This window comes from Colletotrichum godetiae, assembly GCF_030913485.1.
Source record: "Colletotrichum godetiae strain CBS 193.32 chromosome Unknown BDP55scaffold_34, whole genome shotgun sequence".
Taxonomy (NCBI): Eukaryota; Fungi; Ascomycota; class Sordariomycetes; order Glomerellales; family Glomerellaceae; genus Colletotrichum; species Colletotrichum godetiae.
The window spans coordinates 38,117-51,075 of record NW_026851282.1 but is presented as its reverse complement, the minus strand read 5'-3'; the positions used below and the strand labels follow the sequence as shown (position 1 = coordinate 51,075).

At 53.7% G+C, this 12,959-nt stretch overlaps 3 protein-coding genes across 3 annotated transcripts; 2 read left to right on the top strand and 1 right to left on the bottom strand.

The window, feature by feature from the left end:
* Positions 1–2,709: 2,709 nt before the first annotated feature.
* BDP55DRAFT_234313 (uncharacterized protein) lies at positions 2,710–3,998 on the bottom strand. Its single transcript, XM_060566170.1, has 3 exons — positions 3,686–3,998; positions 3,110–3,627; positions 2,710–3,052 (listed from the first exon to the last, which is right to left on the bottom strand). Exons 1-3 carry the CDS (start codon positions 3,876–3,878, stop codon positions 2,936–2,938), a joined length of 828 nt encoding a protein of 275 aa, XP_060426906.1. The 5' UTR covers positions 3,879–3,998; the 3' UTR covers positions 2,710–2,935.
* A 2,275-nt stretch (positions 3,999–6,273) lies between these two features.
* BDP55DRAFT_234306 (uncharacterized protein) lies at positions 6,274–7,554 on the top strand. The gene is made up of 2 exons (XM_060566169.1): positions 6,274–7,117; positions 7,164–7,554. The coding sequence occupies exons 1-2, from the start codon at positions 6,561–6,563 to the stop codon at positions 7,327–7,329; spliced, it is 723 nt and encodes a 240-aa protein (XP_060426905.1). The 5' UTR covers positions 6,274–6,560; the 3' UTR covers positions 7,330–7,554.
* Positions 7,555–9,230: 1,676 nt separating this feature from the next.
* On the top strand, positions 9,231–9,690 carry BDP55DRAFT_671309 (uncharacterized protein). The gene has a single exon (XM_060575446.1). The coding sequence runs from the start codon at positions 9,301–9,303 to the stop codon at positions 9,544–9,546; it is 246 nt and encodes an 81-aa protein (XP_060426904.1). The 5' UTR covers positions 9,231–9,300; the 3' UTR covers positions 9,547–9,690.
* The last annotated feature ends 3,269 nt before the right edge of the window (positions 9,691–12,959 follow it).

Genomic DNA, 12,959 nt, shown 5'->3' with positions numbered 1-12,959 from the left:
AGTAGAATATGTCTCTAGACTTGGAAATGTAAACCGAGCACCGTAAAGTGTTGTCCGGCAGAAAGTAAATCGTTCCCGATCCATCTCGGCCTACAGATTTACTTCCCTACATCAGATACTCGCACTTCGGATGGAATCCTTGCTAAGAAGAGGAGACTCTACTATTGCACAACATGACATGGCGCGGGATAGTAGAACTGAGAAGGCACACGGGGCTTAACTCCGGGAAGACACGCACGCACACGGCACACACCCCCCGGGTCTTCTCTCTCCCGTCTCTTTCACGGCCGCCCTCGAGCCTCTCTCTCTCCTTCTCCCGCACTCCCCTCCCACTCGGTTGTGTTCCTCCTCCCTGAAAAAAAAAAAAGATGGCGTTCTGCCGCCCTCGGCGACTTTCCGGCGACTTCCCCCCCAAGTCGAACAACATCTGTAGGCGTTCGGATACAAGTAGAGTAGACTGGTAGAACCAGTCCAAAAGTTGCTAAGCTTTGGAGACCGGCCGTGGGAAAGCTGGCAGCGTCTCCCATAGGTAATCCCCAATCTCTTCTAATCAATCCGTGCCTTGGGAGAACATGGCGCCGTCAATAACCTTTTACCCCAGACCGAACCGACCGCCCGTTTGGCCCCAATTACACCCCACCCCTGCTCCTCAACGTACATACCTACGTTCAAGGGCTTCGCGGCAAAACGCCTCCAATACGTGCAGTCAGTCCCCTTCTGCGTCTACGTTCAAAATGCTGTGTCACCAAACCATGCTCACGCGCCCCCCTTGTCAACCGGTAAGGAAAAGTCGTTGGTAACACATCATGCGGTCGCCGGCAACTCTTGCACATACTATCAAGCTTCCTGCTTCTCTCCTAATGCTTGGTCCTTTTTTCTGCGCTTGCTGGGGGGGGGGGGGGGTGACAGAGCAGTACGCAACCTGACAGCCGACTCGAAATCCTTCCTTGTGTCACTTCAAACCCAGAGCCCGACTGATAAACCTGGGGGGTGGGCCGGCTGGCCTCTTCTTGTACGACCATGGGCCATGCTTCCCCAATCGAGCAATAGACGCAGCTCGCAGCAAGAAAAAGGGTGACAAGCGAAAGGCGGTTCAAATCCCGTGTTTCCCAAAGGAACTTGGTCCCATCCGAATGCCATCCCCGAACCGCCGCCCGTCCATCCATCATTACCCATGGAGGTGTTGATATCATGCCATGCCACACCTTGCGAATGGCCTGCAACTGCAGCCAAAGTCCCTTCTTTGACATGATCTATTGAAGCCTTCTCGACGCCCGGCTTCGCCCGTTATTGACGCACGACGTATCCGTAACATTTTACAACATCCGTTCAGACACCCTTCTCATGGTCTTGACATGTTCCCGCTTCGTTTTTCATGTGCAAGGCTCTCCTATCATACTCTTCATGGAGGAGCCAAGGGAAGGGCAGCGGCAGGCTGGTCGGACTTTGCCGAGTAAGGTTATGCTCCTGAAAGCGCCCCTCCACCCCCTCCTCTTCCCTCTTTTCCGACCCAATGTATTCTACGTGAGTTATCTACAGACAATCCTCCCCAAGTGCTATATTGTGGGACTTTGGCTGAGGCCGCAATTACCAAAGCCGTTCCGCCGCCACGGTGTCCGGCTCAAGACACGCAAGGGGCATATGACGAATTCCAGATCCGACCGGGCTACGGGCGAACATCCCGACCGCCGGGAACTTTTTCTCTAGGTACATAGGAATCCCTCCTATTTCATGATTTTAGAGCGTGTTTGCGTGTGAATCTCTTGCTGTATTCGTCATCTTGTTTCAGGTACCTCTAGAGAGCCTTGCTGCGCGTATGTTGAAGGAAACGGGACCAAGTTGTCGCGTATATGCTTTCCGCCCCTCGTTCCCCATTCCGCTCTCTCCAACGTCTTGTATCTCTGATCCCTGTCGAGCCCTTGCTTGCGGCAGAGGCTCATTCGTGGGTGGTACCGCAACATCGTTCATCTATAGTGTACTGTTGCTTGCTCAAGATGCTGGAATCCCAGTCTATTCATCCATCGACAGTCATCGTTTTCTATAGACGTAAGGTAATCTAGGAGAGGAATCCTCATGACATCCAGTTCACTGACGGGCGGGGTCTAATTTCCAGTCTGCTTTCATGTTCAAGTCTTTACTCATGCTACGAGGAACACAGCACACTCATCCGTCATCCCCAAAAAGGGCTGTTCTTCAAAGTGCTTTGTCAGATGCTTTGACCCAGGCCTAGACGCGAAGGTAGTTTGTAGTTTGTATCTTGACTCTCGAGCTTTGTCCCGAACGGAGTACGGATACTAGGAGTTAAGAAACTTTAAGCTATTTTCTCCGCACCCGACTCGGCCAGACTGATGTTTAACTCCGCCTTCCCTGCACGCTTCGTATAATCTTACGATACGTATATTCCCCCACGGCGGGCTAGAATTCGCTGTTTGTAACTGCTGAGCTGTCTCATCTTTGGCTGTTTGCCCTTTCGACACGCCCATCTCGTCATCGGACACATAATCAGTACGAACATCCCACAATGGTAAAGACGAGTGATGCACTGGTGTGATTGATATCGTGTAACTTTTTTGAGGTCCTCTATAGTACAAAGAATGTTTGGGACAATCTCGTCTTTTCAATTTTGGACTGCCGTATCAAACCTCGTAACAAGATGATCCTCAATGGGATCAGTCTGCCCAAAGTGAAACGCCGTCGCCTATTCCCAGTCATATCTCCGTGAGGTCGAGCGCTTCGACCGATACATGCGATCCAGACGCCCCCGAACTCCTGGCCAAAGCCACGCTGAACATGTCGAAAAGGAAAAAAAAGGGGGGTGGTGGATAAAAAGAGTCAAGTGGTAATAGAAACCCAAATTGAAGTCGCCAGAAATGCTACGCTCCGATAAATAAGGGTGTTGCATGTTTGTTTTTCCTCGTCCTTCGCGCTGCGTTCTCTATTGCTGGATCAGGCCAGGAGATCCCGGCATGGACAGTGGTGTTGTGGGATACTCGTAGCCGGCGTCGGAACAGTTGGCCGAGTGGTCAAACGAGTGTGAGAGCGGAGGAGTCTGCTCAACAACCCATCAGCATCATGTATCGCGGGAAGGCGGTTGTCGCATATAACTCACATGAGGGTTCGTGGGGTCGTAGGAGCTTTGCGCGTTCATATCCATGCTGGGCATGTACGCGTAGTTCATGTACGGAGAAAGACCATCGTCGCTGTGGTATGATTCGCGCTTGATGGCGTCTTGGAAGTGGTTCATGGGCGGGAGTGTCACCGGTACCGCTGCCGCGAGATATGTGGGATACTCGGCGGCTGACATGGGGTACGGTTGTGTGGTGTATGCAGGAGCCATGATCATCTCTTCGGCAGGGGGGTAGGTCGAATATGTGAGGAACGGAGGAGTGATGGATCTTCCGCGGTCATCCTCGTAGTGCTGTTGTTGGAAGAAGACCTCGTCGTCGTTGTTCATAGGAGGAGTGAATTGGCCCTGGTTCATGGTCTTGGTTGGTGGGGGCGTCTTTTGTTGCTTGCTCGCCGCCTTGGTCTTGGTGCTCTTGGTTGTCGCAGGCTTCTCGGTGGGGGATGTGCCTTCCTGGCCAGCGCGTCTCTCGAGGTCTTCGAGGCGTCTCTTGAGCTTCTTGCCTGTAAAAGGTGTTAGTATGTGTGGTTGTATCGCTAGGTGACTGTAGCTGTGACGTACGGTAGTTGCGCTGGGCAATGCGGTTCTGGATTCTCCTGCGCTCGGCGAGGTCGGAGATCTTGGTCCAGTCTTCATCAGGATTGGCGGAGCTGCTAAAGGCGCTGCTGGTACCGTGTCCTGAGTAAGCCCTGGGAGCGGGAGTTGTTGCCGGGTAGGCATATTGGTGATGTTGGGACATTGTGAACATTGACATTGTAGGCGGCTTGTGTGGTTGTCGCGCTTCTTGGTGTAAGAGGATGGTGGGGGATATGTAGTCGGGATGACTATCAGGCTGTATAGAGGGGCAAGATGTAGAAGAGGAAGCTTGGTGATAGTCGACAAGTCGCAACTTGTATAAAGTCTGGATTGTTGGAAGTCGGGATGGCGAGGCAAGATGTGGCAGAGGAAGGGGAGAGGAAGCTATTAAATAAAAAGTAGCCCAAAGGCATCACAGAATGGATGGATGGAGCTCAGCCCGAACTGCCCAGCAAGCCGGGAGCAATGACATGGCTGGCAGCGGCAGCAACGACAGGGCTGGCAGCGTGAGTGCGAAGGGCCACAAGTACAAGCAGGGGTGCTTGTCGTCCTCGCAGGGCGTCCAGGTCGACTTGTGAGGTCCACATAGCCTGGCTACCCTACACACTAGTACAAGGTATCGCAGCAAGACAGACGGGCAGGCAGATGAAGGGTACAGGTACCGTGCCTTGCGCCAGGTGGAAGACGACGAGGGGAGGCAGGGGAGGGGGCGTGCGGCTGTGTAGGAGGGGTGGGAGGGGGGGTGAGGTGTGGTGTGGGTGAAGTGAAGAAAGGCGAGTGAGCGAGAAGGTATGGGTGATGAAAGCCTACGAATTACCCATCTCAGGTAAGGTAGGATACCACGATACCTAGGGATGGAGATGGGGGCGCATGGGAAGGAATAAGGAGGGGGGGAGGGGCAAGAGAGCGAGGAAGAAACAGAGACACAGAGACATACAGAGAGAGAGAGAGAGAGAACGGCAGCAGCCGTCCACAGACACAAGAGACAAGTCGGAGAGGATTTGGTGATGGGTGAAGGGTAATGGGTGGAAAGAAGGTGCCTGATGACCTTTTGGTTTAAACGGAGCAAGCCAAGAGCAACGCCTCGTTCCCCTCTCCGTTTACAGATCAGTTAGCAGTACCACTCGCACCTCAGTTTTGAGTCTTTACGACGGGACGGCTTGGGAGAGGTGAGGTATGCGGTAGGCGTAGCCTGTAGGCTGGCACTAGCACAGAAAAGATGGGCGCACCGGCACCCAAGGATCAGCTGGGCTGGGCCGGAGCAAGGAGATTTGACGGAGCTGGAGAGAGGCCAAACACACACAGAGATTGACGGCCAGGCTGCAGTCCGACGGTGGGTGATGAGAGGCAGCAGACACACAATGGACGGAGGGATATGGATGCTGCGCTGCACTGCATCTACGCCAGTGGAGAACAACGTCGGAGAGCATCCAGGCTGGGCGGAGAGAAAGGGAGACTCGAACGAGAGGAGATGGACCTGGCAATGGCAATAATGGAGTGGTTCTTGTTGTGTAGCAGGGGTCGGGTCCGACAGGTCTTGTGTGTTTGGGTGTTTGAGTAAATTGAGAATGAGAATGACACTCAATTCTCAAAGACGGTCGAGACGGCGGTGGAGGTACGTACCTTGCATCTCCATCTCGCACTTTCTTCGATGGCTCCACCCGACCGGGTCGACAGAAGCTGTGAGTGCACCGTGGCCGTCGCCCAGGGTTCGCGATAAGTTTTGAGTCTCCACGTCGAGGGGAGACACAGAATCCCTAACAAAGTACGTAGTACGTACCATTGCTCATTGAGGACAAGGGAAGGGTGGCACTGGTGGCTCGGGTGGACGAGGGGGTGGTGGAGATGGTGGAGATGGGAGCACGGGGCAGAGATGGACGACCGGGGGAGGGAAGGAAAGCAACACCTCAACTTCCTTCCTCAAGACTCCCGCAAGACTACTTCGTACTTACCTTGCGGATACTCAGGAGCAGGGGCACCCAAGGCACCTTCACCTTCGATCGTTGCTGGAACTCCAAGGAAGGCGCTGTCCTTCGGGGTTTAAACAGCGGCAGCGCCAACCCGACGGCACCACCAAGCCCCGACTCTTACCTTTCGGATACCTTCCTTCCCTTCCCTTGCCTTACAAACTTACGAATACCTCAATACCTCCGACCTGACCACCTTACCTAAGGCAACTTCGGTACTTGTCCACTCCTGCTAATCCAAATGCCATTGACTGGACCACTTGTACGAGAAACGCAGAAGGGTTTGGCGCCGATCCATCATCATCATCATCATCATAGAACATCATTTCTCGTGTCTTGCAACCTCTCTTGATTTCATTTCGACGAGGGGACCTAGACAATCGCGCTGGCGCCTAGCCCATGGTAAGGTAGCCCTGGCATCATCCCCGTCCATCGAATTCAGAATTAGAATCACCTACAGGTATCAACATTGTCTACCAATCTTGGAAGAGGCAGGTGAGTATTGTTAGAACCCGACAGCAACATGATATATCAAGATGCTCAATAATAGTAGATATCCAACATCGTCCGTCGGACTGACTGGAAGGGCTAATTGTTGGTGGCAGCACGCGGCACAGCAGAAGCATTCTCATTGGACCTGCTGTTGCTAGCCTGGGCTAATTTTGCCCACTTGCATTCGTCTCCTTCTATCAATACCTGCGAAATGCTACCTCGAGATGCCATTGCGAATCAAGCGCGTCAAGGCATTCTGCTTTTACCCGTCTTATTTTGGCATCGATTGTGCATCAACCCATCCTCCATCTTCAACTTTCATGCTGGCCAGACCTCATGCTCATGGATGATGGAACAGGCGACAACTGTCGGACTTCCCGCGTCAGTCGGGTCGGTGACAAATGAAATGGGCAGCTCGGTTCACACTGGATGACATAGCGTCAAGGTTTCACTCCTTTGGGCCAGTTGTCCTGCTTTGTAAGTTGCTCTCGATATATCTCATGTGCAGGAAATTAGGAATAACCTCGAGGACGCCTTGCGCGCTGCTTCGATGCTTCGACAGAAAGAGTCCTAGCACTCACTCGAGGAAACATTTGAGGACTCGCAGCGCCCCATCCATGACGGGAGGTACGTACTCTGTACTTCGTACTGGTACCAAGGATCGCATCCCCTGCCAACTCTTGTGTAACACAAGAAAGGACAGGGCAGGGAGTTCGTACGGATATTGGCGCAGACAGACTCTATCCGTACTACGGACACGGATACAGAGAGCAATAAACACCTTACTCCGTACCTTATGTCCGTCCCGTAGGGCTGCACGCACGCACGCACAGAGAGATCCCGTTTCTCTCGCCGCCTCCCCCTCGCGCTCATCCTGCTCAGCGCCTCTCGTTGAAGGATCTGCCAGCGCAGAAGCACCTTGGGGGTGTTTGGGAATGGTAAACGGCAGAATGCATCAGTCAGTCTACGCCGTTCGTCGCCAACACCTGCTTATTGGTACCTAGTCATGTCAAGCAACGGAAAGGCAGCGGCTCTGGCAAGCCTGGCTCCTGGAATCAGCAGTTCTTGGTATGCGCTGTTGCGCAGAAATCGCCCTTACCCCAACGCGGGAACTGCTACCCCATTTGGGGGCCGCCGTTCAGATCCAAGCTTTCGCCTGGCGTTCTGTAGGGCGGCCGATCCCTCCACCAGTCACCACCGCCCACTTGGTGCTAAGTTGTGGCCTTTTGGCCGTTCCAGGTCGCCCTGTATCCATAAGGTGAAAGTACGTAGAACGGTAGCTGATCTGTTGCAACTTGGGGAGTTGGGGGGATGTTTCGGAACCACTGCTCCCCAAGCTACCTAGCTCAGCCCGCACACAAGGCCTAGCTTCTCCCAAAGTTCCTCACATAGGGCTAAGATGCGTCGTCTTAGACCACCAAAAGACTCATACACCCATACACCGTGACTTTTGTGGCGGCTTCTCTCTGCCGCGCCATAACGTCCCTCCCGAGATGGAATCGAGTAGGATTCTGTACCTATGCGGCTATGCCTCATACCTGGTCTTTTCACCCATCATTGGAGCTACCAGTCGCCAATGCCACTAGATACACGGTAGACTATCTGGAAAGTCTCCGCGCCCTGGACAGACCATGTTTGACAAGCACTCACAATGGCATTCCCCGGCCCCAGTAATGGGTGTTTCGTCCTCACCTGGCCAGTGGCTGGTCATCGTTGACTAGCAAAAGGACATGTCGCTGCCGTGGATTTGGGTCTTGGGGTCGCCATGGCTCGCTCTGTGGCGAGCTTTCAACATTCTGATACAGAGGCACCCTTGTCGCTCAAGGTGGTGCTTGGCAGATCTAGATGCTCCACGTCAACCGCCCCCACCCCCTCCCCGGACAACGACCGAGATCTTCTCTTGGGGGTTGAGGAATAGTCTCCGACCCAAACAACGGACGAGCTCTATTGCTCGTGTAGTTGAAGCGTGGTTAGATTGGCTTCTCTTGCGTGCGCGCGCGAGCGCGCAGGATGAGTCCCGAACGGGAGATGGCTATCCAGGTGTACCAGGCAATAGAGTTGACACTGGCGGCATTTGCTACGTTTGAAGGATCGTCGGCAACGACCCTGCGCCTCACAGGTGTACCGTTCTAGTGGAGGCGCGAAATGGCGAGCGCAAATCCGTATGGACGTCGAACAAGCTGCCTGTTGTTCCCATTGACATAATACGTCCCGAGAGGCGCCGGCTAGTTGGCTGGCACGGCTGGTTGGTAATCCGAATGAGGTCGTGACCAGGTCCGTGGGCAAGCAATGTGCCCGGGAAGATGCTGTCAGAAGGTCGGACGGTGCCGTGGCCATTCCTTCAGCCTGGCACCGTTTCCGTGGACAACACTTGACGAGAGCTATTAATTACTGACGATATCGGAGAGCGGGAGATGATGGCATCCCCCTTGGCCTCAAACCAAAAAGGACAAAGTCGCAAATCTAGCTACGGATGGTCAAGGCAGAGCCGGTAGGATTCGGAGTCTTGGACCGTAGAAGCATGGATTAACCCATGGCACGACGTCCGTACGGGGGAACTCTTTCGACGTGACTCCATCTCCAACTTCGTCTAGATTCCCAGGTATTCATGCACCAGCACATATACTCGCATATTCATCATTGAGGCGTAGGATGCAAAGACCCCGCTTACGATGGGGCCCGATACACTGCGGATACAGCATTTGAAAGACCCTTGGCGCATCTCGAAAGGGTTCCCGAATTGATCGCAGTCGTGCCCCCCAATCTTGCGCTGCAATGTTCAGCCGGAGCGGGAGCTAGGTGTTTGTAGACAGGGCCATGGCTTGCTTGTACAAGTTGATTGAGCATCCGTGGCCAGCCGGCAATAAGGACGGGACAAAAGTGGACCGGTCCCGGGATGGAGCGGAGCGGCGCTAGTCCCAAGATGTAGCCTCGTAAGACGGGCCAATCCCGAAGCTCCAAGCTCCTGGTTTTTAGCCTCTTTCCGCAGGCCAAGCTTTGCAGAGGTTGAATGAGTGTTCCCAAAACATGGGTCAGTGCACTGAACTTTCTATGATTTCCAGCGCAGAAGTCTTTGTGATCCGGGGTCCAGGATCCTTTTTTCTCTCAATTTTTAGGTTCCATGGACCGGCTGCGGTTGCGATGCTACTCCTAGGTGGCAGGTGCTCGATGCTAGATGCTGGGTACGGAGTACAGGGTGTGTCCAACCAAAGGGAGGGGGACTCAGGCTCGGATACACTAGCTAGACCACTTACCCCTAACCTTGCCTTGGCTATATTAAACATTGAAGCGTGCGGCCCAACCAGCATCACGAGAATTCGATTGCCTAGAGACAAGTGGGGAGTCTCGTGGCCGAGCTTGGTCATTAACGAATGCAGCAGCCAGTGAGAGCCCGTCGTTGATCTTTTTTTCACTACGAAGTGCGGTGCTGTGATATTTAACCTAACGCCCGCGCAGAGGCGCAGGTGGGGATCCATAGATATGTACTCCGTAGGGTATCTTCCATTCGATCTTCCCATGTGAGGAACTGAGAACAGTACTCCCAGCGACCAGTTCCCGGACCCGATTCCAGAGACCAGGGAACCTTCAACCCCATAGTCGAAGGGCTCCTCTTCTCCTCCTCCCCTGCCGAGACGTCATAACCAAAGAGGTAAAAAGGATTCAAGGACGGGGGCACCTACCACCCCAAGGCCCAAGGGACAACCCCACCCAAGCCTTTCCAGCCTAGAGACGGGAAGAGGCTATTCCGGCTACCAAGCCACAGGGCGAGGTGCGCCAGCGCCGTTTTGGCGTGTCCCGCCCGCAAGGCACACACGGCACAGCGTCACGTCTTTCCTGAATCCTCGCGCGTGTCAACGTTTTACCGTTGGGTTAGGTTGTTCTGTTGACACCTGTGGCCTCGTGGACTCTAGGACTCGTATCACGAAACACTGACTGCGTATTTGACACGATTCATTTGATATTTTTTTTACTATTCACAAACACATTTTCGGATATGGCAATAATCAAATCGCCACGGGAAACCTGGGTGGACCACGTCCGGAATTTCCCCAGATCCCTGCCTGTAGATATGTGTGTGTGTGTGTCATCGGCGAGCTGAAGATATATTCAGCATCCGAACTTCACGACGTTCATTGCAAGGATACCGGTACCAGGAGAGCGGTCGAGACACAGATTGCTCCATGCAGAACGGGAATAAGATCAAAAAAAAAAAAAAAAAAAAGACGCGTTGTGAAAGCAGCGGGCGAGACTTGGCCACGTCTTGCTCCGGCTATTGTTGGCGAGTTCCGGTCATTCGTACGATTAAGATGCCCATCACCATCATCATCATCATGATCACCATCACCTTGCTCGTCCTGAAATCCTACCCCCTCGGTCTGGATCCTCAGTATCGCGAATCCTCCCAGAGCGGGACCCCAATACAAGAGGCCAAAATTGACAAGGGGAATCAAACACCCTGGAAGCTGGAAGGGCGCGCAAGGTGCTTTAGGTCGGCCGACAGCCGCGCTGGTTTTGGTGTGTGTAACTAGGAATTATCAATCTCGAGACAGGGCCTCCCTACCCCATGTTGACTTGCAAATGCAACGTGCACTTCATCTCCTTCTTTGGGACGCTCGTTCTCGGCCCCCAACCAGCAATAGTGACTCTAGGCTCTCAGGCTCTGGTATCCGTACTCCGTACACATATCCGTTAGGTTTACTGGTGATTCGGGACTGGGTAATTAGGTGTGGTAAGGTAGGCAAGGTACTTGAGACTACGCCGTACGTCTATCTTACGGTAGTGCGGTCTACCCTTCCCGTGCCTCGTCCAAGGGCCCAAAGGGGGGGGGCCAAATGACGAAGGCTTCCACGTGCTTTGTAAGACGTCTATTTTTGCAAAGTCGATTAGCAAGACGCTGCCTGCCCTCCTATTCGTCCGTACTTGCGCAGTCACACATCAAAGTACCCCATCCTCCGCATCTTCCTCCATCTACCTCAACCGTGGATGCGCGGATACAACCCTCATCTGCGATCCTTCGGACGAAGTGAACATTTGACCCCACCCACTCACTCCCCCATCGTACTTCGTAACCATCTAACCCATCTCTTCCCTACCCCGACCCCTTCCCAGAATCACCGCACCTTCAAACACATCGCTGGTCATGCCATACCATGCCCATGATCCGAATAACTCCCATGTCGCTTTTTTTCCTTTCTTTCGCCGAACCTGTTTCGTAACCTGTATCGTACCCCATCCATGGAAATCATCAACGCCCGCAGTACCCCCTCCCCCCCTGTCAAAGCCGACCAGCCGGCTCCATCGCCAAACGCCCCTTGTCCCTGGATCTTCGTCGCAGCCTGGGTAAAAGATGAGAGCTCGCAGTGGGTGGGACCTCGGACTTGGGTTCCACAGGAGAGGGTACGAATAGGCATCCAACAAAACGTGCAGGTTCTGTATCTGTAATTGCTGCACAGCTCCAACAGGGCTGCATTTCCCATCGATGATACTATTGCAGGGCCGCCGTTGACGGTTGAGCCCGTTCAGACTTCTCGTCAAGCGCACACATGACTTCGAACGACTTTTACGCGCCGGTAACCACCCCTCCCCCTCTGGCCTCTGGCCTCTGGCGCATCGATAACGTCTAGAACATGCCGTTACCATCACCATCACCAGCACCCATCACAATCTCGACCTCTGAGTGGCTCGTTGTTGCATGACACGTTGACTTGGCGATATCCAGATCCGAAATAAGGAGCCAGAGTGTAACAAGACCTAATGATTTAGCAGCTCATTGGATGCTGCCTGCTATGCGTCGCTGCCGTCTCCCCAGCCCCCGGACCCTATAGGAATATTACTGGACCGCCAGATGAAGCAGGATCAAGTTCATTCCAGCCATGAGTTATGTATCAACGTTATGGCCGAGCTATGTCAGCACTGCACTTCTTTCTCCGCGATGCGATACAACGTAGCCTCCGACTTTCGATTTGCAGGGCGCATCACGACGCCACAAACCCGTTGGACGGCACTTGTCCACCAAAAGGCGGGCGCCGTTTAGTTCACTTCCTTAGAGGCCGTTTATTATCTGCACTTGTCAGCATGTCCAACGGCGGCCGGTCCGTCACTCTGTCACGGCAGCGCGGTCAGATATGCCATGCAGACGTTGTCATCAATTTGGCTCCGAACAGAGCAGAGAGCTGTTGAGATTGAGAAACACACCGCACCCATACCATGCCGTCAGACAGGCGCATTGTCTAGTTGCGAGAAGGATGGCGCAGCACTGTCGGTCATGACGATAATCAAACGTCTCCACGAATCGGTATCCTCACATTCTCCTTTTCAGGCAGCATACCTATCCTATTCCATTTACATTGCCTTTCATTGCCCGGGAAAATGGTTCTAGCAGATACCTTTCGAGTTTCCTCGCGGCATACCTCTGTAGCACTCCCCCTTCACGATGGTATGGTCTCTTTTTCCAACGTGTGCATGACCACTAAACCACGGTTGCTGACAGTTCTCCTCCCATCGATCTATTGAACCCAGCGCTGCGGATAAAGATTCGTAAAGGTGGCCAAGCTCGAGCCGTGAGAGGGCACGGTATTCTGCATGTTATGTCTTCTCCTGGATATCCAGCCCTACGCCTTCCAGATTGGCTTCAATTCATCCTAGGGCAGACAGATGGGCGCATACGATTGCATCCTCCTCCAGCAACCCCAGCCCACCGCACCGAAGTCTCGGGCTTGCAGGATGAAGCGGTGGGCCAGTAGGATTACACTACTACGCGGGCCCCGGCCAGGAAAGGAAAGGGGGCGCTGCGTTGGCTC